The sequence below is a fragment of the Carcharodon carcharias genome, chromosome 5, assembly GCF_017639515.1.
Source record: "Carcharodon carcharias isolate sCarCar2 chromosome 5, sCarCar2.pri, whole genome shotgun sequence".
Taxonomy (NCBI): domain Eukaryota; kingdom Metazoa; phylum Chordata; class Chondrichthyes; order Lamniformes; family Lamnidae; genus Carcharodon; species Carcharodon carcharias.
Window position 1 is genome coordinate 163,016,979 of NC_054471.1, and position 22,410 is coordinate 163,039,388.

The 22,410-nt window shown below is 41.1% G+C and overlaps 1 protein-coding gene across 5 annotated transcripts in view; it reads right to left on the reverse strand.

Moving 5' to 3' along the window:
* The window catches only part of arid4b (AT-rich interaction domain 4B), a 170,623-nt gene that overhangs the window by 100,384 nt on the left and 47,829 nt on the right, over window positions 1–22,410 (reverse strand). For 4 of the 5 annotated variants that reach the window (XM_041188091.1, XM_041188092.1, XM_041188094.1 and 1 more), the window contains exons 4-7: window positions 17,636–17,701; window positions 11,523–11,613; window positions 435–514; window positions 254–345 (exon numbers count right to left, since the gene is read on the reverse strand). In XM_041188091.1, the coding sequence (XP_041044025.1) occupies window positions 254–345; window positions 435–514; window positions 11,523–11,613; window positions 17,636–17,701 (329 nt within the window). Of the gene's footprint in view, window positions 1–253; window positions 346–434; window positions 515–11,522; window positions 11,614–17,635; window positions 17,702–19,887; window positions 19,961–22,410 lie in introns of all 5 variants that reach the window. The other variant, XM_041188093.1, reaches the window with a different exon arrangement.

Here is a 22,410-nt window from a genome sequence, read left to right on the forward strand (position 1 = left end):
ATTCTTAATCTTACCTGGAAAAACTCAGCAGGTCTGGCAACATCGGCAGAGAAGAAGAGTTGACAGTTCTGCTGAAGGGTCATAAGGACTCGAAACGTCAACTCTTTTCTTCTCCGCTGATGCTGCCAGACCTGCTGAGTTTTTCCAGGTAATTCTGTTTTTGTTTTGGATTTCCAGCATCTGCAGTTTTTTGTTTTTGTTTTTATTATTAATCTTCATGTTTTATAGCTGTGCACGACAAATTATTACTCACAGTGGATTGGATCTTCTTCCCCGGTTAGACTTCTTTCCAATGACAGGGGTGCCAAAGTGTTCTGGGTTAGTAAGAGGCAACTGGTCAAGCGTCTAAAACATTAAGCAAAACACAGGTTATTGTATCCATAGCAACCGCAGCACAGAATAGGCAACCAGTGATGCTTCATTTCTCCACTAACCTCACTCTCTGCAAAGTGTCGCTCTCCTTTCAGACAGAGTGAAGTCCGTCTCAATGTTCTCTCATCGCCATCATCAAAAACTGTAGACAGATACTCAGCATTGGTCAGGTGAATTACTGCAAAGGGATCATTTTTTATGAGCAGAGAAACATGATTAAGAAAGGGAAAAACTCCACTTGCCCCAGTAATTTGGAAAAGAACCTTCAAATATTGCCCATCATTCTTTGGATGTCAGGTTCATTACTGCAATTGTTGATGTTCATTTTTATTCCAGCCAGTCGCCAACCTCTGGCTGAAGCACACAGCAACAGGTCAATCAACCCCTTGAGCCTGTTCAGCCATTCATTCAGACAGATCATGGTTGATCTGTATCCTAAATCCATGTACCACCTTGGCTCTAGCCCTCAATACCCTTGTCTCAGATTTAAAATAATTAATTCAGTGAACATCTACTGCATTTTGTGGGAGAAAGGTACATACTTCTACCACTGTTTATTTGAAGATGTGTTTCCTAACTTCTCTCTTTAAACAACATGGCTTTGATTTAAAGATTATGTCCTAGACTCCCATTCCAGCAGAAATAAGTTTCTATGTATCCTATCAATTCATTTCAAAATCGTAAATACCTCAATTATAAATTATTCCTTCGCCTTCGATATTCTAGGGAATGTAATCTCTCTTCATAATTTGATCCTTGTAGCCCTGGTAATATGCTGGTGAATTTTTGCTGCACTCCTGTCAAGGTCAATGTACCATAAAATGCAGTGCTCTGAAATGTACACTATACTCCACATGTGATCTAACCAGGGCTTTTTCACTGTACTCCAGGTATGATCTAACCAGGGCTTTGTATAGCTGCAGCAAAACCTCCTCCCTTTTATATTCTAGCCATCCAAATAGAAAGGCTTTGATATATTTCCTGTTCTGGATCCAAAATGGATGGCCTCACTTACCTGCGTTGAAATCCATCTGCCAAAGTTTTGACCACTCATTTAATCTAACAATGTCTTTTTGTAATTTTATGCTTACACCTACATGAACATCTATGCCACCTATCTTTGTATCATGATTTAATAAAGGTGAGAGAGAGAAACCAGGAAATTATAGACCTGTGCATTCTATATTTGTTCTGAGAGTTGATTAGAATGAACAAACTTGGATTTAGAAATATTTAGATTTGTCTAATGAACCCAACTGTAATTTTTGAGGAAGTAACTAAAACCATAGCCAGGGGAGTGTCTATGGATATAATTTGTATGGCTTCCGGAAGGCATTTGGTAAGGTTACACATTAGAGTTTGCTAGCTGAAATTAAGGCTAATGGAATTTTTAGGAGATGCAGAAGAAGAGAGCAGGGATTACAGTTACGTATTCAAATTGGAAGGAAGCGAAATAAGGAAACTTGGATATATCACTCTCTCGTGTTCTCCAAGCCATTAATAAATATAGTGGTTAGTTGAAATCATAGAAATCTACAGCATGGAAGGTAGCCATTGGGTCCATGCTGGCTGACAAGTAGCCATCCAGCCTAATCCCACTTTCCAGCTCCTGGTCCGCAGTCTTGTAAGATTAGGGCACTTCAAGTGCATATCAAAGTACTTTTTAAATGTTATGAAGGATGCTGGCTCTATCACCTTTTCAGACAGTGAGATCCAGATCCCCACCAACCTCTGGGTGAAAACATTTGCCCTCGATTTCCCACTAAGCCTCTTTCCCTAAATCCATGCCCTCAAGTTATGGACGCCTCAACCAAAAGGAGTAGGGCCTTTTTATCCACTCTATTTAGACCCCTCATAACTTAATACATAAATAGGTTTCCCCTCAGCCTCCTCTCTTCCAAAGAAAACAACAACAGCCTATCCAACCATTCCACAAAATCAAAATTGTCCAGTCCAGACAAAAACTTAGTAAATCGCCTCTGTATTCTCTCCAGTGCAATCTTAACTGATGTGCGATGACCAGAACTGGATGCAGTACCCCAGCTCCGGCCTAACCAGTGTTTCATACAGTATCAGCACAGCAGAGACCACCATATCTACCTGTTCAACTACCTTCAGGAATCTGTGGACATGTACTCCAAGCCCCTCTGTTCCTCTACACTTCACAGTATCCGACCATTTATTATGTATTCCCTTGCCTTGTTAGTCTTCCCCAAATGCATTACTTCACCCTTCTCCGGATTGAACTCCACCTAATGCCCCACCAAAGATTTTTATAGACAAACGCGAATTGCTTCCTTCCAATTCAAGTATATAACTATTATCCCTGCTCTCTGTCTTCTACTGCAACTCCTAAGCAGGTAAATAATTTGCCTTTATTTCCATTAGCCTTCATTTTAGCTAACAGGCTGTTACATGGAACCTTACTGAATGCCTTCTGGAAGCCGTACAAACTATATCCATAGACATTCCCCTGGCTTTACTTACTTACTCAAAAATTACAATTAGGCTCATTACACATTATTTAAATATTCCTAAATCCAAGTTTGTTCACTAATTTCTCCAAATGCTGAGTCATTCCACTCTTCATTATATCTTCCCCATAACAAATGTAGAATGCACAGGTCTATAATTTCCTGGTTTCTCTCTCTCACCTTAACTAAATAGTAGCCTAGGCCAGCACTCCATTGAAAAAACTCAGAGGCACCATCCTTCAAATAAGGCATTAGTGCTCATGCCATATCTACCAGTTTAGGTGGGCACTCAAAATTCCATGGCACAATGAAGAGCAGAGAGTCCTTCCAGTGTGCAGGCCAACACTCCTCCCTCAACCAATACCATGAAAATGATATTAACTGTCATTCACCACATGATTACTTGTGCGATCTCCCTGTGTAAATTGGCTGCTACATTTTCCTACATAAACACTTCGGAGATATCGGAGCCACATGCCAAGAATTACAAACAATTTACAGCACAGAAACAGGTGGTATGGCCCAACTGCTTCACACCAGTGTTCAGGCTCCAAGTGTGCCTCCTCCCACCCAACTACTCTAATCCGATCAATACATGCTTCCATTTCTTTCTCGCTCATGTGTTTATCTGGTTTCCTCTTAAATACATCTTTGCTACTTATCTCAACTACTCCATGTGGTAGCAATTTCCAACATTTTTTGCCACTCTCTAGGTAAAGAGGTTTCTCCTGAATTCCTTACTGTATTTATTAATGTCTATTTAGTATATGCGACCGTTACAAGTGGAAACATCATCTCTATGTCCATCCTAGAACCCCTCCTTAAATTTAAAGACCTCTATTTGGTCACTTCTCGTGGCCTCTTTTCATACCTGATGACTTTGTGTATACCCTGTACATCCTTGGCTACCCTGCTTACATCCTCAACTACCTTGCATACAACCCTGTTAATCCTCATACATTCTGTGCATGTTTGAATAATTTCGTACAACTGTACACCCTGGGATACCTTTATTCATTTTGTACATCCTCAGATACTCTTGTACATTGCAGACAACATACCCTCTAATTTTTTTTTTTGAAGTGCACAAATGATTTATTTAAGTGTTCAGGCCCTTTAATTTTGTTTTACCGTGATGCACAGGAACGTAAAGTAGCTAACTCACACGTGTCTTACAAAGGAACTTTCGAGTTGTTGCATGGCCATGTAACTTAGAGAATATTGGCTGCAAATCTTCAGCTACCCTGCTTACACCCTGTTAAACCTCATGCACCCTCCTTAGATCCTATATACGTGCTCACACTCCTTACAGCCCTTACGCTTTGCACCTCTCCTTCAATGTCATTTACACTCAGGTACCATTCTTAGATACTTGGATAGCCTCCTTGGGGCCATACACCATCCCCTAAACACACATATTGTCAACAGCCCTCCTTAAACACCAAAAGCCTTTGTATCCCCTCTTTTGACCCTGTGCATCCCAGCGCATGCTGCTTGAAGCCTTTTAATCTTTGCACATCCTCATTATATGCAATTGAAGATATAGACATTGGCATAAATGATCCTGGTCAGGGCCTTCAGTTTGGAGTGCAAGCTCTGATTATGAGCCATGAACACAGAAGGCACTGGAAAAAAAGTTCTTGGCTTACAGCGAACTTTTGAAGTATTTCAATGAAGGGGAAATAATTGCAGAGCTACAGGGGAAGGGCTGGGGAGTAGGACTAGCTAAATTGTTCTTGAAGGGAGCCAGCATATATTTGATGGGCCAAATAGCCTCCTTCCAAGCTAACCATTCTATAGTTCTATAAGAAGCAGCTGGTATAACATTGAATCACTTCGGTTTAATGTGACATTTCCTAGACTATTGGCCACAATACACTAAATCTGCAAGCAGCAGATATGTGGTCACAAAGCTAGTTTCCTGAAATGTTATAATAAATTAACTGGCTCACAATATTACAACCTAGACAACCTGATCAGTGACACATTTCTGATATGTTAAAGAAATACAATGACTTTGCATTAATATGCTGGGATGACAATCTTGAAGCTAGTTTGCTCAAAACTATTATGTCACACCTGCCTGCATTGCAAAGTATTATGGTTTTAGCATCCTAGTAATCCAACAGTGCCCTCTGGGAACTGGATTAAATGGAATGAAACATTGCTTTTTTAAGACTGAAGACTTGGCCTTGTCTTCCCTCTCAGGTGGGCATAGCAGACCTCTTCAAAGACATGATTCAAAGTGGTGTCCTGGTCAATATTTATGTCTCAACCAACATTACTGAGAGAAAAGATTTAATCATGATCACATTGTTGTTTGTGGGAGCTTGCTGTGAACAAATTAACTGCCACAATTCCTACATTACAACAGCGATTACACTTCAAAACTACTGTATTGGCTGTAAAACATTTTAGGATGTGCTGAGGGCCTTAAAGACAGCCCAAAATGCAACTCCTCTTTTTATATCCTCATTAATGCTATGGCTGCAAGCTTTCTGGGGATTTCCACTAAAATCTATTGTACAAAATTAAGAGAAAATAATATTAATCAACAATTAAGCAGAATTAAGAAAACCCATTGTTGTGCTGTGAATTAATGACTTTGCCGCAGAAGATTCATTGCATTCCAGATTAATCCTTCCCAACAGACAAAAATAGTTTTTAAAAAAGCACCACATACTGCAGTGTATACTCAAACTAGGCCTTGTTGGCTAACCTAGTGTCATATTTGAATGCTGAAGAGTTTATTACAACTTAACTACTCCAATTATGCTACCTGGAAATCTAAAGTCAGCTTGGTCAAACTGTAACTGCCAAGTACCAAAACAGTAACTTCGATACTAGATTCTTTTTAAACCAAACTTGCTTAACAGCATTAAAGCAAAAGTTATAAAATGGCTTACTTACTGGCATCAAATCACATGGTTGTTTAACAGCTGTATGAACAGTAGTCAACTGAATAGAATGATTTGACAGATTCAAATGTCATGTCTTTTTCTGAGGTACAGAACAAGGCGGGTCCAATTACACCATGACTGCAAAATGTTTAGTTCCTGCTCCTGAGGCTGTGAAATGAAGGTAATTTTTTTGCACAAAGGCAATTTTGGTGAACGTTGATTGACTGATACTTCAAAATATTAAGGGCCAGGTTTTCAGCTTCAAGCCAGGAATCATGAGTTGGGCCATTTCCTGATTTCACGATCCCACCTCCTGCCTGGCAGTGCCCGCCCACAGTATTTTTAAGATGGTGACAGGATGGAATCAGTGTAGCCACCTCCCCAAGCAGTTCCCAGGCAGGAATGCAGGTGGGCGAATGCCAAGGTAGGCAGGTTAGAAGGTCCGCCCCTGTTCAATGGGACAGTTCTGTTACATGTGTTAGACACCTCATACATCCACCATTCCCCTCATATTCTCCCCATGCCCCTTTATACCCGCTCCATATTCCCCATGCTCACTCACCCAGTATCCACTATTTCATGAGCCCCATGATAACGTTGGCAAGTCTTTGAGATGCTCATGAAACTGTCAAGTTCAAAATAAACTTCAAAAAACTTAATTCCCACTAACAGCTCATAAAACTCAGTCCCCTTGACAGCTGTATTCACAATCTGAATGAGCTGAATCTCTTTGTGGGGTCTGGAGTTTAGTCAAGCATTCATAATAGGATTCCACTGCACAGCTGTGTCAACAAAGCCTCCAGAGTTGAATGCATTAAAGCCTTTAGAATATCCGAACAGGTAACCATATGTTGCTTCAAAGGGTCAACAGATGGCTGAATGGACAATAAAAGATTAGATCACAAGGGAAAGCTGACACATGCAGACCACTGGATAAAGTAATCTAATGCATCTGAACACTTTCACAGTACTGGTCAATTTAATAGTCACTTACCTTTTCTAAACAAAGCCCTATCATTAATCACTATCAAATACATACTTAACTTATCATACACCATTATGACATGTGAAGACGCTAACAGCTTTTGAGCTTATGATCAAAGGGTTCCCGACTCCAGACTCAGCATACCACATGGTTCATGAATTCTTTGAAGTGTCATGAATTGGTGTCTCCTAAGAAAACATACCAGACTCCATGGACACAGCAAGGGTTGTAAAATGCCCACACCTGCAATGGAGCAGGACCTGGCTTGCAGGATTGCTGCATGCGGCTCACAACCCTCACCCTCATCCTGGGGCCATAAAAATCCCACATGATGGAAATGAGACTGGAAATACCAGAATTGGGTCCTGCCAACCATTTTTAAATCCTCCCCACTTCCATTCCAACATGGGCGGAAGTGTGAAAACCTGGTCCAAAATGTTTACATTGTACTGATGGTAGTCAGTGAACCTTCAGGTTCCATATTTCTGGATAGCTCAGAAAAAAATCTCAGCTTGAAAATCGGATATGTTTAAAATCTGCTATTCCAAAAACATAGCACAAGATAGCATGGACTAAGAACAGGATCAAGAATGATCTTCAGCTCATACCAAGTTTTGGGAGGGGCAGACTAATCAACTTCTGGATAACAGAGGCAAAAATCAATTTACATGACCAGTTGCCAATGCACATGTGAACATAATAAACAGGGGGAAAGAGTTGGCAATGCAGTCCCTCAAGCTTGCTCCACCATTCAATAAAATTATGGTTGATCTGATCTGGGCCTTAACATCACTTTCCTGCCTGTTCCCCATAACCTACAAGAATCTATCTAACTCAGCCTTGAATATATTCAATGACCTAGCCTCCACTGCTCTCTGGACTAGAGAATTCCAAAGATTAATGACCCCAATCCCTCATGTCAAATCTCAAATTGATGACCTTATATTTTGAAACTGTGCCCCTAATTTTTGGTTCCTCCATGAGGGTAAATATTCTCTCAGCATCGAACCTGTCAAGCACCCTCAAAATCTTATATGTTTCAATATGATTACTTCTCATTCTTCTAAACGTCAATGAATATAGGTCCAAGCTGCTCAACCTTTTCATCCCAGGACTCAGCCTAGTGAACTTGTTCTGAACTGCTTCCAAAGCAAATATATCCCCCTTTTTATGTAAGGAGACCACTACTACATAGTACTCCAGATTTGGGTGTCACCAATGCCCTGTACAGTTGTAATAAGACTTTCCTACTCTAATACTCCATTTTCTTTACAACAAAGGTCAACATTTGTCTTCCTAATTAATTACTTCACAAGTACCTGCATGCTAACTTTTTGGAGTTCCTGTACAAAGACACACAGATTGTTCTGTACCACAGGATTCTGCTGACTCTCCATTTAAAGAATATTCTGCTTTTTGACTTTTCCTACCAAAATGGATAACCTCATACTTTCCCATATTATATTCAATCTGCCAAATTTTTGTGCACTCACTTAACATACCTATGTCAATTAGCAGTCTATGTCCTCCTCACAACTTGCTTTCACAGCTAGCTTTGTATCATCAACATTTGGCTACAATACACTTGGTCCCTTTATCCAAATCATCATCAACAGAGATTGCAAATAGTTAAGATCCCAGCACTGATCCCTATGGCATCCTCCAGATGCAGTTTGCCAAACCCAAAATGACCCACTTATCCTGACTCTGTTTCCCGTTAGTAATCCAATACTCTTATCCTTGCTAATGTATTACCCCCAATGCCACGAGCTCTTAGCTTGTGTGGTAACTTTTTAAGGAGCAGCTTATCAAAAGTCTCTTGGAAATCCCAATAAGCTACATCTATTGCTCCTCTTTATCTACCCTGCTCAAAATTATTAAAAGCTATGGCAGACAAGTTGAATTGCAATTTCAAAAGTCCCCTATGTCTCCACATTTAACAGCAAGAATAATTGCATTTCTGCTGCATCTTTCACAACACCCCAGAATGTGCCAAAGTGCTTTACAGTCAATGAAGTACTTTTGAAGTGTAGTCACTGTTGTAATATAGGAAACTCAGCAGTCAAGCTCTCACAAACAGCAATATGATAATGATGAGGTACTTGTTTTTGGTGATGTTGTTTGGGGAATAAATATTGAACCCAGATACTGGGGAGAATCCCCTGATCCTCTGAAATTGTGCCATTTTATTTCCATTTGAAAGGGCAGATGGGGCCCTTGTTTAAATGTCTCATCTGGCAAACAGGGGTTTTATATTCACAACCACCTCTTCACCCAATGGCCAAGGTCAGAGGATTACAGTTTTAAACTCTACGCATGCCCAACCCACTGCGTATGGGCCATTGCTGTTTCTACGATGGCAGGTTGTGTGTAAGTGTCTTGCCAGAGAGGAAGAGCACTTCATTAACATATTTAAAATTAGGCTCCCACAGATCAATTGGATCTCTCACTCCCTTGCTCCTGTTTACTGAGGGTAGTTTAAGGGAGACCAGCTAGGAATAGTCATGTCCAAGGGTAACAAAGGTATGAATGAGGGTTTCAGCAGTAGCTGAGCTGAGACAAGAACAAAGTCGTAGAGGTGGAAATAGACAGTATTAGTGTTGGTACGAATATGTGGTCAAAAGTTTATCTTGAGGTCAAATATAGCATCAAGGTTGTGAGTAGTCCGGTTTAAACTCAAGCAGTTGCTAGGTAAAAGGATGTAGTCAGTAGCTAGACTACAAAGTTTGTTGCAGGGACTGAAAGCAATGGCTTCAGCCTCCAATTAAACATTGGGAAGAAAATTTCCTTTCATCCAGTACTGCATGTTGGATAAGCAATCTGATAATTTTGCAACAGTGGAGGAGGTGAGAGAGGTGGTAGCGAGGTAGAACTTGGTGTTGTCAGCATATATACGAATATTAATGCTGTGCTTTTCGATGATGGCACCATGCGACAGCATGTAGGTGAGAAATAGGAAGTGGCCAAGGATAGATCCTTGGTGGGGGGCACACCAGAGGTAACGGTGCGGGAGCAGTAAGAGAAGCTATTGCAAGTGATACTTTTGACAGCGATTAGATTGATAAGAATAGAACGAGGCGAGAGCAGTCCCACCCGGCAGGACGACAGTGGGGAAGTGTTGGAGGAGGATGGTGTGGTCAACCATGTCAAAGGCTGCAGACAATTTGAAAAGAACAAGAAGGGGTAGTTTACCTTTGTCCTAGTTGTATAGGATGTCATTTGTGGCTATGGAGAAAAGTTACAAAGAAATTCTACACACTTAGCAATGCATAGCTGATTTGAGATTCCTTTAACATCATATGGCACAAATATTAACTCAAGGGTTAGATTTGGAATTATTTACACACAACATTGAGAGAGGGGAAGAAAAACTTTGCAAACTAATAATGAGATACGAATCACTGAACTGCACATTGAATCATAGAATTTTACAGGACAGAACATGGCCATTCAACCTTTTGTGCCAGTACCTACACATGCACCTTCAAAAAACCATTTAATTTAGTTCCATGCTCAAGGTGTTTTTTGCTCCCCGACCCTGTAAATTAGTCCTCTTCACGTCCAGGTCCAATTGCATTTTGACATTTCCAATGGAAGCTACTTCCACCACCCTTTCAGAATCACAACAAATCTTAACAGCCCAGTGTGTGAAATAATTTCACTTCATTTCCCCTCTAGTTTTTTTGCCAATGATTTTAAATTTGTGATCTCTGGTTACTGACCTACTTACTGGAGGAAATAATTTCTTCTTACTTGCTCCAACAAAAGCACTCAGAAGTTCTGACATTCTCCATTAGGTCTCCCCCTACCGCTCTCTTCCCTAAGAAGAGCAATCCCAGCTTCCACAGTCTCTTCACATAACTAAAGTACCTCTTCCACAGTAGTATCCTGGAAAACCTCCTCTGTATCTTCTCCAAAGCCTTGACATCCTTCCTAAAGTTTAGTGCCCAGAATTGTACAAAATACTGCAGCTGAGGCCCAATCAAAGATTTGTAAAGGATTAGCACAACTTCTTTGTTTTTGTATTCAATGCTCCTATTTACAAAGCCAAGTTTCCCATCCACTTTCTCAACTGTCTTGCCAATTTGCCCGTCAGCTTCAAAAGGTCTATAGACAAGCACTACCTCCCCAGCATCCGTTCTTTGAGCCCCCTCAAATTAGCACCATTTAGGCTATACTGTTTCTCTCAAAGAGCACCAGTTCACCCGCATTAAATTGCACCTGCCATGTATCTGCCCATTTCACTAGTCTATGTTCTCCTGAAATCTGCTACTATCCTCCTCACTCTTTACCATGTTGCCAAGTTTTGCACCATCCACAAACTTTGAAATTGTATTCCTTATACACAATAAAAGCTGTGATTCCAATACCGATCACTGGAAAACCCCCGCTGCATACTCCTCTCCTGTCAGAAAAATACTGTTCAACACAACTGTCTGCCTCCCAGTCCTGAGCCAATTACGTACCCAAGTTACCACTGTCTACTTAATCCCATGTGCTTCTATTTCTGAAATAAATCCGTCATCCTGTGCCTTATCAAATACCTTCTGAAAGCCCACATGTACATCTCCTACATTACTTTCATCTATTCTCTGTTACTCAGATCAGGATAGAAAGATATCATTTGCCTTTAATAAATCTGTGCTGTTCCAAGTGGGAAGTAGTTTTGTCCTCGACAATAGTCACTAGTAGTTTTCTCATCACTGACATTAGACCTGTAATATTTTCAAAAATATCTCTTTCTGCAGTCTGATATAATGGGGACACTTTTTAGAATTACTCTTTTCTTACCTACAGTGTACCAGCTTGCATCAGTTAGCTTATTGATGACAGCCATTTGGCATGTCCCATCAGGGTTCTTCACTTCGACAACAGCTCCTACCTGCAGTGGAAGTCACATCCAATCAGTAACATGTAAAAGGGAACAAATCACACCCATCAGCTGAGTTCATACAGAAGCTTTCAGTATAAGTGGTTCATTTAACTTTACCTGAGGAGGAAGCAGGGACAGGGAGCTGTTGCATCCAGTTCTGGGCACCATACTTGAGAAAGGGTGTGAAGGAATTGGAGTAGAGAGGAGATTCACAAGAATGATTCCAGGGATAAAGAACAGTAGCTATGAGGATATATTGGAGAGGTTGGGATCCTTTCCCTTGGAGAAAAGGAGGCTGAGGGGAAACTTGAAAGAGGTATTCAAGATCCTGAGGGGCATGGACAGGGTAAATAGTGAGAAACTGTTCCCACTCAAGGGAACATCAAGAACTAGAGGGCACAGATTCAAAATAATTGGGGAAAGGAGTAGAAGTGAGGTGAGGAAAATTTTTTTCACCCAAAGGGTGGTTGGAATCAGGAACGAACTTCCTAAAAGGGTGGTGGAGGCAGGTTCAATCAAGGTATTCAAAAGGGAATTGTATTACTATCTGAAGAGAAAAAATGTGTAAGGTTACAGGGATAAGACAGGGGAGTGGGATTAGGTAGAATGCTCTTTCAGAGAGCCAGTGCAGACACCATGGGCTGAATGGCTTTCTTCTACACTGTAAAGATTCTATGATTCTGTGAAATTGGAAGGAATAGGACAGGATTACACCTGGTCTTTCAGAGACTTAGTCAGAACTAATACAAAATTCAGACCCAGTCTGAATTAAATGCTGGAAGATGTATATGGGTAACTTAGTGCCCTTACACTTGAATTTCGTGTACCTCACACAATGGGTTGCCAGCTGAGGTCAGCCACAATTACCTGTATTCACATAATGCCTTTAACATAGTAAACTCTAGGAAAAAAAAATACTGAGTATCTGGAATACAGTGCTGACTCCTTGTACACCTGTAACAGGGAGCCGGTCAAGTTCTTGACTGGGCAGAGATCATATCATATGAAAGTCAAGAGCCTTTATAGATCACACTTGGTCACCGCAATCCCCTGGACTGATTTCAATTGCTTGAGGTGGTCGGAGAGGAATTTTCCAGAGCATTGTTTCTCCTTTGTTTTTCTGTTTTTATTGCTTCTCCTAGAAGATTATGTAGCTGGGGTTAGAGAGTAGGGAGGAAGAGAAGGAATGCCTACTCATGGTCCAGCCATTATGACTGTTAAGCAGGACCAGCTGGTCTTTTCCTGTTCGTCATTTTGTATATTTGCAAACCATCCATGGCGCTTCACCGTAGCATTATCAAACCAAATTTCACATGGAGCCACACAAGGAAACATTTGTACAGGTGACCAAAAACATGGTCAAAGAGGAGGTGGTAGAGGCAGAAGGAATTTCAGTGCTTGGAAGCTGGACAGCTGAAGGAGCGGCCACCAATGAAGGAGCAAAGAAAATCTGGGATGCGCAAGAGGCCAGAATATCTTGCAGGGTAGTAGGGCTGGAGGAGCTTACAAGGTTAGGGAAAGGGCGAGGCCATGGAGGGATTTGAACACAAGGATGAGAATTTTAAAATGGACCTGGTGCCAACATAGGTCAGTGGGCACAGGGATGATGAGTTAGAATACAGGCTGCAAAGTTTTAGATTGTATCAAGTTTACAAAGTGTTTAAGATATGAGGATGGCCAGTAGAACACTGTTATCTCTCGATTCAACTATTCCAAAGGCAGGAAATGAGGGATTCAGCAAAAGATACTGCACTGCAGCTCATTTTCTGTGTTTCCCTCTCAGTATTCCATTTAGAATGGTGCTGCAAGAAAACAAGGAGGTTGCTCAGTTTTGGTTTAGAAAATGGTACATACGAATCACAGGTCTTGATGTCAAAGTATTCTTTCCAAACTTGACAGAGCTTTTACGAGGAATGAAAGCACGTGTACGAAAAAAGTTTCAGTAACTACAAGGAATGTCTGTTTGTGGAAGTTGAACTGAAATCCAAGAACGTGGAAAACCTTATCTGTGTTATTAGGTAACCTAAAATTTGTGCACATTTGATCAGAAACTTTGTAACTTATAAACTGATGGGAGGTGATGGTGGTGAGCTGCCTGGTTCAACTGCTGTAGTGCATGTGGTGTAAGTACATCCACAGTGCTGTTATGAAAGGAGTTCCAGGATTTTGACCCAACAACGTGCAGGAACAGCGATATAGTTCCAAGTCAGGATGACGGGGACCTCGCAGGTGGCACTGTCCCCATGCATCTATTGCCATTGTCCTTCTAGGTGGTAGAGGTTGTGGGTTTGGGAAGGTGCTACCTAAGGAGCCTTGGTGAGTTGCTGCAGTGCAACTTGTAGATGGTACATACAGCTGACACTGTACCCCAATGATGGCAGGAGTGAGAAGTTTAATGTAGTGGATGGGGAACCGACCTACTGAGCTTCCTGAGTGTTGTTGGAGCTGCACTCACCCTGGCAAGTTGAGAGTATTGTATCACACTCTTGACTTGGACCTTGTGGAGATGGTGGATAGGCTTTGGAGAGTCAGGGAGTGAGTTAGTCTCTGCAGAATTCCCAGCCTCTGTCTTGCTCTTGTAGCCACAGTACTTACGTGGCTGGTCCAGTTCAGTTTCTGGTCAATGGTAGCCCACAGGATGTTGACAGTGGAGAAGTCAGTGATGGTCATGCCATTGAATGCCAAGGGGGGATGGTTAGATTCACCCCTGTTGAAGATGGTCATTGCCTGGCACTTGTGTAGAGTGAAGTTATTGCCCAAGCCTGAATGTTGCCCAAGGTCTTGCTGCATGCAGGCACAGACTGCTCCAGTATGAAAAGTCGTGAATGCAACTGAGCAGTGTGCAAACATCAGAGAACATCTCCACTTCTGACCTTATGACAGTGGAGATATTACACCCCCCACCCCACCAAATCACGTCAACTCCAATTTTGCTCAGGTTGCTCGATTCCACACTCGGTCAAATGCTGCCCGAGTGTCAAGGGCAGTGACTTTCGCCTCACCTCCGGAATTCAGTTCTTTTTTCCATGTTTGAACCAAGGCTGTAATGAGATTTGGAGCTGAATGCCTCTAATTAACTTGGTAGAGCTGTAGAAATTGGACAGCAAGAGACTAATGGTGTCCCTAAGGGTCTGTGTATTTCACTCATTGCTGGCCATGGCTTAATCACCACTTGTCAGAACAGCCCCTTTCTGATCTAGAGTTGCCACCCTTTAAAAGGTTGCACATAGAGGTTTGTATGTGGAGCATCAGGTGAAGCCATTCTACTCTTCAGGATGCCCAGCAATCTGGGAGTCACCACAGGTTATGTGCATTATTGATAAGGGAAGAACAGAATATAAGAACATAAGAAATGCTTATACAGCCCCTCAAGCTTGCTCAGGCATTCCACAAGATCATGGCTGAACTTTTACATCAACTCCACTATGGCTCCTTACAACATCAACATTATCAAAAGAGGCAGTATAACCCAGATTATTCAATGAGCAAATGTACCATCTATGGTTCAGTACTGAAGCACACAAAGCAGGATGGTCATAAGTTCAATTCATGGTCTGCGCAGAGTTAGCCATTCTCAGGAAGGGTGCTGGTGGGAGATAGGTGGCCTTAATAACCCTGACCTTCTGGGAGTGGGGGGCAAGAGGAAGAAGGGAAGGCATAGTAAGAAGGAAGAGAATAATTTAAAAATTAAAAACCACCAGGTTTCCCTTCCTGACCAGTCTGATGAGCTTTGCCGAAAGTGCAAGCAAGGACAAGACCAGTATGCCCAACATAAAATGCTGAAAAAACTCAGCAGGTCAGGCTGCATCCATGGACAGAAACAGAGATATTGTTTCAAATTGATGACCCTTTGTCTTAACTCAAGAACTCTGATGGTCATGGTCTCAAAGTTAACTCTGTTTCTCTCCACACAGGTGCTGCTGACCTGCTGAGTTTTTTTGGCATTTCTTGTTCTTGTTTCAGATTTCCAACAGCTGTGTTATTTTGCTTTTGTACCAGTTTTGGCTGCATTGGTCCAGCGGGTCAGGCAATCTCTCAGTGCGTGTAAGAGGAGTGGCCACATGGGTAAGGTGAAGAGCTGCCACGGCCAGAAGTCAGCAAGAATCAATGGTCACTCCCTTGGAGGACAGAAGAAATCCCAGTGATCTCCCTGGACATGTCTGTCCAATAAAGGGGCAGCCCAGTTTATCTGCGTGCGAGGTGAAAATCGACCCTGTCCACATTATCTGCACAGGGGAAGTAGCATTTATATAACTACTGAGATTCAATTATATTCAATTCTGCAAATTGACTGTACTGTGGAGAACATTTAATGGCTCAAAACAAGAGGAAAGCACCCAAGAGGAAGCAGGATATTTATGCTGCATTATATCAGCTGGAGCAGCAATCAGCAAGCAGTGTAATCATAAAGGAAATGTGCCTAATAGCTTAAAGAATTAGAGCCTGCAGGAATACTGACCAACAACCTATGAATAAGGACCTACAAAAAAGAATTAACATATCTGTTTTCACAGCACCCCATAATGGCTCTGCATATTTACCCTGCTAAGTAGCTCAGGTTTAACCACTACACTCTGTCCTGTTGCCTGATCACATTTAGGGTCAATCAAAGGGATATAGTTGACATCAAGGTTCTAGAGTAGAGAAAGCAAAAACAATCATGGTGACCCATTCAATAGCACATTGAGTAATCCCTGCCAGGAGGCAAGGACAGGATAGGGTCAGCTGCAGTGGCCCGTGTGTTGGGAGAGGGGTCTGCTGGAATGACCCGTGTGTTGGGAGAGGGGTTGGCTGGAATGATCTTTGTGGCTGCTTGATTTGGTGAGCACTCAGTCTCAGCCTTGCCTTTGTGAAATAGACTAAAATGAGAAACTTCAGGTTAATTGACATCAATAGGTCAACAAACCAGCAGGGTTGGTCAACTCCTTCAGGGACAGCGGGATGGAAGGAAAATGGCAACAAGGAAACAGAACCACACATGTTGTCAGTGACATTGTAAAACACAGAACATGAAGAAACAGGAATTCAAATTAGCACAGGGCTGCATATATTACATCCTTGTAAATATTATACACATGACTGCAGCAAACTAGGGTGACAGAAAAGCTTCAGTACAATCTGAGATGGGTTACACAGTGTGCTGTAAAGAGGGATGAATCAAAGTTCTAGAAATGATAATTATAGTATGAATGGCAGTGGTCATAGTACCAGAGCTGAAATCATAAACTCCAAAAACACAGCCCCATCTGTTATATGCCAAGTTTAATCTGCAAAACCAGATATGTTACAGATTATCTTGTTTGATTTGTACTGTATACACCAGTGTAATCTTTTTCCTTTTTCATGATGATGTTTACATCACATTGCAGCAACTAATTTCCATTGAGAATTATTCAGATTTTGAATAATTTCAGCACTCAAAAAAGGGTGAAGAATTGAACCATTTACAATCTCATGTCACAGAACAGGTTACTGCCATCAGGGCAAGCAGATCAACAATGTATTGCATTTTAGCACATTTAACATGATAATACATCCCAAAGTGCTTCACAGGAGCATTATCAGACAAAAATGGACTTGGACTGGAGAATACAAGGCATAATTTCAAAATTTACAGATGACACCACAGTCATGAACCTTGGAAATATAGTAAACAATTAGGTGGATAGTAACAGGCTTTGGACAGGCAGACTTGTGAAATGGACAGCCATGGCAAATGGAATTTAATAAGTGTGAAGTGATACATTTTGGTAGAAAGAATGAGGAGAGACAATATGAACACAGAGACCTAGGGATGAATGCAAACAAACCTTTGAAGGTAGCAGGACAAGTTGAGAAGGCCGTTAAAAAAGCATTTGGAATCCGTGGCTTTAAAAATAGTAGAATAGACTAGCACTTCAATAAAATCCATTCAATATATCAACCTATAAATATTGCAAACCATGAGTTTAATTTGGAGCTATTACACTTCTCAGGATACACCCTCCTTAATCATTAAGTTAAGGAAAATTGTAAGAGTACGAATGCATACCTTAAGGGGACCTTTGATGTGATCGTCTTGCACTTCCACAGTTGATGAATCATGTTTGAAAGTTACCTTTTAAAAAAAAAAGCACAAGTTCCAAAGCATGCCACCAAAATATAGTAAGCATGAGTTTGAAAATCTGACAAGTGTATCAAAGATTTACATGAGCCTATAATAGTAGCGCAATTAACTTTCTTCTAAATTGACATAGAACTGCAGTTTATCAATATTTCATGTTGTTTGCAAGAAATAAAAGCCATTCTCCGAGACGGTGACTACAAACATACATTACATAACTGTAGGTCATAGGCTTCTTAAACAAAATTCCACAGGAAATTATTCACCCTTTATTTTGATTTGAAAACCATAATTCCCAAAATATAAAATGGCTTTAATTATGTGGTACAACCACTCTGATTGAGTCACGTTATGGAGGTTCTAGAAGGACAAGAGCAACAAGTGCCTGGGAACACCACCACCTCCAAGCTTCCCTCCCAATCACCCACCTTCTTGACTTGGGCATATATTGAGTGTTCGTGCATCATCGCTGGATCAAAATTCAGGAACTGTTTGCCCAACAACGTTGTGGGAGTACCTTCACCACACAGAATGTAGCAGTTCAAGCAAGCAGCTCACCACCACCTTTTCCAAGGCAACAAGGGATGGGCAATAAATGCTAGTAAAGCCCATATCCCAAGAATCAATATTAAAAAAAACATTGGAAATAGGCGCTCCTACCACATAATTTCTTCACCGAGAAAGCATATTGAGAGCTTGGGTACAAAAATAAACGTTCCACAACACCTTACACGCCTTACACTTAATGGATGGAAAATTGTTCCAGGCCTGTTCATATGCACTCCTAATTTTTGATGTGCACGTCCAGTACTTGTGGCTCTGCACTGGGAATGTTATTTTATTTTTTGAATTTTGACGTGCACTAAAAACATCTACAACATAAGAGTCACTCAAGATCAAAAAGTCATCGCCAACTTGTCAGAAAACATTAAAAGAAAAGCAAAAACTGCGAACACTGGCAATCTGAAACAAAAACAGGAAATTCTGGAAAGACTCAGAGCTGCTCTGAAGAAGAGTCATACGGACTCAAATCGTTAACTCTGTTTCCTTCTCCACAGATGCTGCCAGACCTGCTGAGTCTTTCCAGAATTTTCTGTTTTTGTCAGAAAACATGCTGGTCTCTATATAGATTCAATTCTAACATCTCTGCATTCCTAATAGTTCAGTGTACTATGAAGTGCAAATAATTTCCTTCTGCAAATTCCTTCTCATGTCTTGAACACATCTGTATTTTTTCATTCATATTTGCAATTCAACATTTGACAAGGAACACAGACATGAAAATGAATGGGTGAGGGTCTGCTGCCACTGCCCATTCCCTCCTCTGGTACCTCAAGCAAGCCCTTTTAATGCATTCTTTGTTGCATTCTGACTGGGTGGTCAACGGATGCAGAGGGTGAAAAGGTGTTTGACGTGGGCCTGTTGACAAACTGGGGTACACTCCAGCTGGGCTGGCTCAAGAAGCAATTTTTTTGTCTGGGCCTCATCCTGCAATATTCATGTTTAAATAATAAAACAACTTTGATTCTTCTCTACATCTCTTTTATTTCTGTATTGCTTTCACCTTCACGTTTCTCCTGCTGATATTCATTTTATTATTCCAGTTCATATTATTGTCTGCTTAATTAATAAAGCTTGTTGCGTAACCAGTGGACTTGCATTACAGTTCACATCTCCAAAACTGGCCTTGCAGCCAATTAAAAGACCGAACATTTAAGAGTTGGATCTGGGTCACCTCACCTGGGCAGCCAGGTTAAGCTCAGTCCACAGTTACCAGCAGCCTTCTGGTAAGCTTAATGACTGCTGAGAGCATCATAGCCACACTCAGTTCATCTCCTCGTCCAATGCCAGCACATACTGACCAACAGAGGTCACTGAATAGCAATCAACAGCAGGAAGCCTGGCTTATAGTTGTTATCTCTTCTCTAAGCCAGCAGCATGGTGGTTAACTGTAGAGCCTCAGTTACTGCTCCAGTCTAAAATATGCTGACACAGCATATGTCAAGAATAACAACTCTAAACTTTTTGGTCTGTATAGTTCACAGTACAATAAACGACACCTTTATCTACTGTGTTCCCAAGGGGTTGCAGCAGCACCAGGATTAAGGATACTGAACAGAGATATTTGAAGGGCACAAATCTCTTCACTTCCTTCAAAGACTTGGTTAGCCTCCACTCACCAAACTGTAGTCAGCAAGCTTCCTAGCTTCCTGTATCTCCTTACACCAACTCTCCACTGCAGCATGGCTGAGGCTGGAAATTCAGCAGAAGTGCAGGGGTATGAGGGAGGGAGAGAGGAAAACAGAAAAACAGTTTCCAACCATTCGATGCAACTACGCAATAACCCAACAAAATACTGCACTGCCACCCCTAATCACTGGAATTACAGACACACAATACTGCAAACTGCAGTGACATACCATAGATCCACTCTGTGACTCAATAGTTGGAGCTTTGCCATCCTTTACAGTTTGCCATGACACATACTAGCAGGAAACACAAAGGCATCAGAAGAAATGCAGCCCCCTTCCTGACACCATGCTTCAAGGTCATAACACATCCTTCTGCTTATGATGTCATCTAACCCCCATGATGCATTCTGCTTTATAACACCCTCCACTTTCATCTTATAGTGAGTGTACTGCAAGGAAGACAGTAAAATCACCTGTCATAGAAACACATTCAAACAGTTTGTAAAAAAGTCAAACCATTGATCACATTTAAAAAACTGCTTTAGCTCCAAAAGATTATATAGCTAATTGTTCTATTAATGTATATAGCTAATTGTTCTATTAATGTGCATAGCACACGCACACACAGTTGAAATTCAGATAGCCAGGCAGTGAAGGATAGAACACTGGAGCCTCACCCTTATACATTGTCAACACACAAATACTGTGTACCTCCAACCAACAATCCCTCTTTCAGCCTGTTCCAATACATGTATGAGCAGAGGTTAGTCCACCACCTGAATACAATTATCCCTAATTAAGACACACACATACACAGAAAGAAGAGAAAGACATAGTATTTTGCTGCTAAATTCTCATTCATCAGCTAGTCTGTGTGAAATTTCAGCTTGAGACGAGCAGGATCCTTTGTTCAGCTGTGTTAAACGCAACTCAGAATGCCAACAAAGTCAGTGTGTCTATGCACATGACATACACAGCCACACTTCCAAAGATATGTAAAAGCATGAATGAAAGCTGCCAACCACTACTACTGATGCATGAAACTACTCATCAAAAAAAAAAAATCAGTAAACAGCCATTAACAAAACCAGTAAGAAAGGGAAGCAAATTAGTTTATGATAATTTTTTTGCTGCCATCTTATTTCTTCTTAATTGGAGAATTTAATACTGGAACTTCCTAATAAAATATTTATATCATTCACAAACAAAAACATGAAACATTTTGAATTTTTGGCGTTAGAAATTTCTGCAGTAAACTACTTCCCCTCCCCCAACCAAAAAAACTTGCAGTTTTGGAGGCACCTGGGACTTAAACACACAAAAAAATCATTTTAAACAAACGACCACACAACGGATCATTGACAGATTGCGTTAGAGTTTGCTGTTTGTAAGCATCACTCTCTACCCTGTGCTGCAATTAAAAAAGGAGTCAATTATTCAGCTAGGTTCACACTTATGTTAATGTAAATCTAACTTTTACCCCCAACAAAACATCCCAAAAAAGAACTTCTGAAATGTATCCAAGGATGAATGATGTAACGGTATACAAACAAGTGTTTATGCATTATACATACAGATTTTAAAATTCTGTGACTGCAACTTGTAAATGAGGGTTAGCAAATTAATTTTTTTACCTGCAGCACATGGGAAATCACAGGAAAAAAAATCAAAACTCAAATAACCAAGTTTACCTATCAAATATCCGAGTAAATGGGGAAGTTAAAAGTGATTCAGTTCAGTCAGTCAGAAGCACTGGGAAACAAATCAGCAGAAAACGAAGCAATCTCATAGCTCAACCTCTTTCTCCAAAGCTGCCAATTCTGAACTGGCAAACAGCCAAAATTAACCAAAAAAATCAGTCCAAATGTAATCGGAGCTTTGATCGAACACTCTTTCTTAATTCACTGGATTGCTGAAAATAAATGGACGTAAAATTTATAACATCTGAAACAGGCAAAGAATTAAACATTTATAAAAAGCTTATTTTGTTGTAAGTCCGTGGAAATTGTAAGTCAGGCCATGAGAAACAGAAACCCACTTGGGAGTCAAACACAGCAAGATCTGGCCTGCCAGCTCACTATTCTGCCCACCCAGCTGGGGTACATCCAGGCTTACCTATGTCAAGTCCCTCAGTCCAACTGCCCACCCCTCCATGATATGCCAGGTTATCCCATGCCACCTGCTCATTTGCCCACCTAGCACAAGAATCCCTGTCACACCACATCATCTGAACCCTCCCACATCATCTGCCCACTCACCCACACATGAGCCACAGTGTGGTCACCATTCCCAGATGCTGGCATTTCCCAGGAGAACAAGAGAGCAGGAATGCAAAGCATAAAGAGAAAGTGTGCATTTATGAAGCACAAAAATTGAGGAGAAATAGGGAGAGTGTGTATGAGAGGGAGAGAGCAAAATAGAGAGAAAGAGAAAGTAAGAGAAATAAAGAGGAAGCTATACAGAAAGCAAGAAAATGAGAGAAATAGATAGAAGATGAGAGAAGAAAGGAAA